The sequence below is a fragment of the Plectropomus leopardus genome, unplaced genomic scaffold (genome assembly GCF_008729295.1).
Source record: "Plectropomus leopardus isolate mb unplaced genomic scaffold, YSFRI_Pleo_2.0 unplaced_scaffold24783, whole genome shotgun sequence".
Classification (NCBI taxonomy): Eukaryota; Metazoa; Chordata; class Actinopteri; order Perciformes; family Serranidae; genus Plectropomus; species Plectropomus leopardus.
Genome location: NW_024626916.1, coordinates 1 through 2507, shown reverse-complemented (window position 1 = coordinate 2507; position 2507 = coordinate 1). Strand labels below are relative to the sequence as shown.

Sequence of the window (2507 nt, the reverse complement as noted above, 5' to 3'; positions counted from 1 at the left end):
ACACACACACACACACACACACACACACACACACACACACGCTCGTGCATGAACACACGCATTTTGATTAATTGGCTATCCAGCGACGCAATATGACTCAGCTCCGGACAATGACGTAGGGGATGAACACTCTGTTCTGCGTGTGTTATAGCTCAGTGGAAGCATGATGAGTCTGTTCAGCTCAGGGGACTTCGGAGTGGTGGATGTGAGGGGCCGCATCCAATTCTCATTGGTTTACGACACCCAGAGGGAGGAGCTGCTTGTCAAAGTGTATCGCTGCGAGGACATAGCTCCAGCACGCAAGAATCGGTCTGACCCGTAAGTGACTGTGTATGTGTGAGTCTTGCAGCAATGATGTCACATGCAAAATGAGTCAAATAATGTGTATGTGTTTGAATTTTCCACAGATACGTTAAAACCTATCTCTTGCCAGACAAGTCGAGTCACAGTAAGAAGAAAACTGCAGTGAAGAAGAAGACACTAAACCCTGTCTATGATCAGACACTCAGAGTGAGACACTCTCTCATTTACATATTTCACAGCCTTCACAGAAAATCCCCCATCTGCCATCTGTCCCTCAGCTCTCCTCACGTGTTCTCAGCATCACAGCACTGCAGTCACTTATTTCTCCACTCTTGAAGCTATTATATCAATAAATTACCAGATTTAAAGTTTCTGTCTTGCAGCTTTTGTTATGCTTTGTCATGCACTTGCCTCTTCCATCCTTTCATGTGCTTCTTACCTGATGTTTGTTCTTATTTTGTAGTATAAAGTGCGGGTTGGAGAGCTGCGCAGCCGGACGTTGAACCTGTCTGTGTGGCATGCCGAGCCCCTGGGCCGAAACGTATTCCTTGGGGAGGTGGAGGTGTCTCTGGGTGTCTGGGACTGGACCTGCACTCAGCCCCTGTGGCAGGACCTACACCCACGGGTAAGGAATAGCAGACATGAATAAATTGCTGTAGTGGAAAGAGTATTCAGATCCTTTACCTATGTAAAAGTACTAATACCACCCTGTGAAAATACTTTTTTACAAGTAAAAAGTCAGTAAAAGTAAAAAAAAAAAAACAGAAACAAACAACCCCAAACCTCAAAATTAGATATAAAAAAGGAAAAAAAAGTCCTGAAACTGAAAATATTTAAACCCACAAATATTAATTTGTAGAGTAACTGAAGCTTTCAGATAAATGCAGTGATGCACAATATTTCCCTCTGAAATGTAGTGGGGTTAAAGTATAAAGTAGCATAAAAATTAAAAGACTCAAGTAAAGCACAAATACCTCAAATTCATACTTAAATACAGTATTTGAGTAAATGTACTTAGTTACATTCCACCACTGATGAATTGCACGTAGTCACATAAATTAAAACACATAAATGCGAGCTGAACACTTCCTCAACTAATATTTACAAATCGCTCTGATGTCTGCATCTACATTTGTTTAGTAGCGTGTGTGAAGCAGCAGTTTGGCAGCTTTGTGGGAGACAGGGAGCACAGAGAGGAGTGTCTCTTGTGTCTGGGAGAGCTGAAGGGAAGAGGAAGACATGCTGTGAATTTCAACTAAGGTTTTATGTAACCTTAATCTTTTCCTGCTTCAACACTTATGCCTCCCTCCCCTTTGCTTTTTTCTTTCTCCTGCTTCCTGTGTCTTTTTCTCCTTTATTCTCTTCTCTTTCTTTTCACCCCCTTCACCCCCATCACAGGTTCATTTGAATCCAGACTCCATCAGCAGTCGCGGGACAATCTTGCTCTCTATTAAGTTCATCCCAGATGGATTTGAGGGTGAGCAGAGCACACACATCATGAATGCAAGTTATGTTCCACCTTAATCATGTGTCTCATACAATGTGTGCGTGTGTGTGTGTGTGTGTGTGTGTGTGTGTGTGTGTGTGTTCAGGTGGTGGACTGCCTCTTACAGGGGAGCTTCACATCTGGCTTCGGGAAGCTCAAGGTCTCCTGACCAACAAAGGGGGCGCTATAGACTCTTTTGTCAGAAGGTGTGTCCTCTCAGCAACATGTTTCTTAATAATTTATCAACAGTAAACTATCTTGGCCGCAGTTTTATTTGTAGTATTTTATTATTGGCGCAACAATATATGAAGATTCATCAAGTACTTACAATACTTATGTGCATATGTATGATTACTTATTTACTATGTAAATTTAAAGAGACAATAATTTTAAAAAAATCCTTTTAGCTGTAGGGCTATTTATTAGTCTAGATTGTTTTGGTGTGAGTGGCCAAGTGTTGGAGATATAGGCCATAGAAATGTCTGCCTTCTCTTTGATATAATGGATCTGGATGGCACTTGGCTTGTAGTGCTCAAAATGCCACAAAATAAATTTGATAAACTCAGCAACAATGTCTCTCTCCAGAAATCACGTGCAGGTTACTCAAGGTAATCCACAAACCTTTCTGTGAGCAGTTTTATAAATTAACTATTTTGTCTCTGCCAAACTACGCCCACCAACTGTATTACAGCACAGAAGGAAGCGTGCATTCAATGCT

The 2507-nt window shown here is 41.5% G+C and overlaps 1 protein-coding gene across 1 annotated transcript; it reads left to right on the top strand.

Annotated features, from left to right (window-relative positions):
* The first annotated feature begins 156 nt into the window (after positions 1–156).
* On the top strand, positions 157–2047 carry LOC121966491 (synaptotagmin-like protein 1). Its single transcript, XM_042516577.1, has 5 exons — positions 157–318; positions 408–510; positions 767–928; positions 1702–1780; positions 1896–2047. Exons 1-5 carry the CDS (start codon positions 164–166, stop codon positions 2039–2041), a joined length of 645 nt encoding a protein of 214 aa, XP_042372511.1. The 5' UTR covers positions 157–163; the 3' UTR covers positions 2042–2047.
* The last annotated feature ends 460 nt before the right edge of the window (positions 2048–2507 follow it).

Excerpts from the sequence above, each read along its gene's own strand:
- LOC121966491 (XM_042516577.1), top strand. The coding sequence starts at position 164 with ATGATGAGTCTGTTCAGCTCAGGGGACTTCGGAGTGGTGGATGTGAGG. Across the intron at positions 511-766 it reads TCTATGATCAGACACTCAGA|TATAAAGTGCGGGTTGGAGA; the intron begins GTGAGACACTCT and ends CTTATTTTGTAG. Across the intron at positions 1,781-1,895 it reads CATCCCAGATGGATTTGAGG|GTGGTGGACTGCCTCTTACA; the intron begins GTGAGCAGAGCA and ends GTGTGTGTTCAG.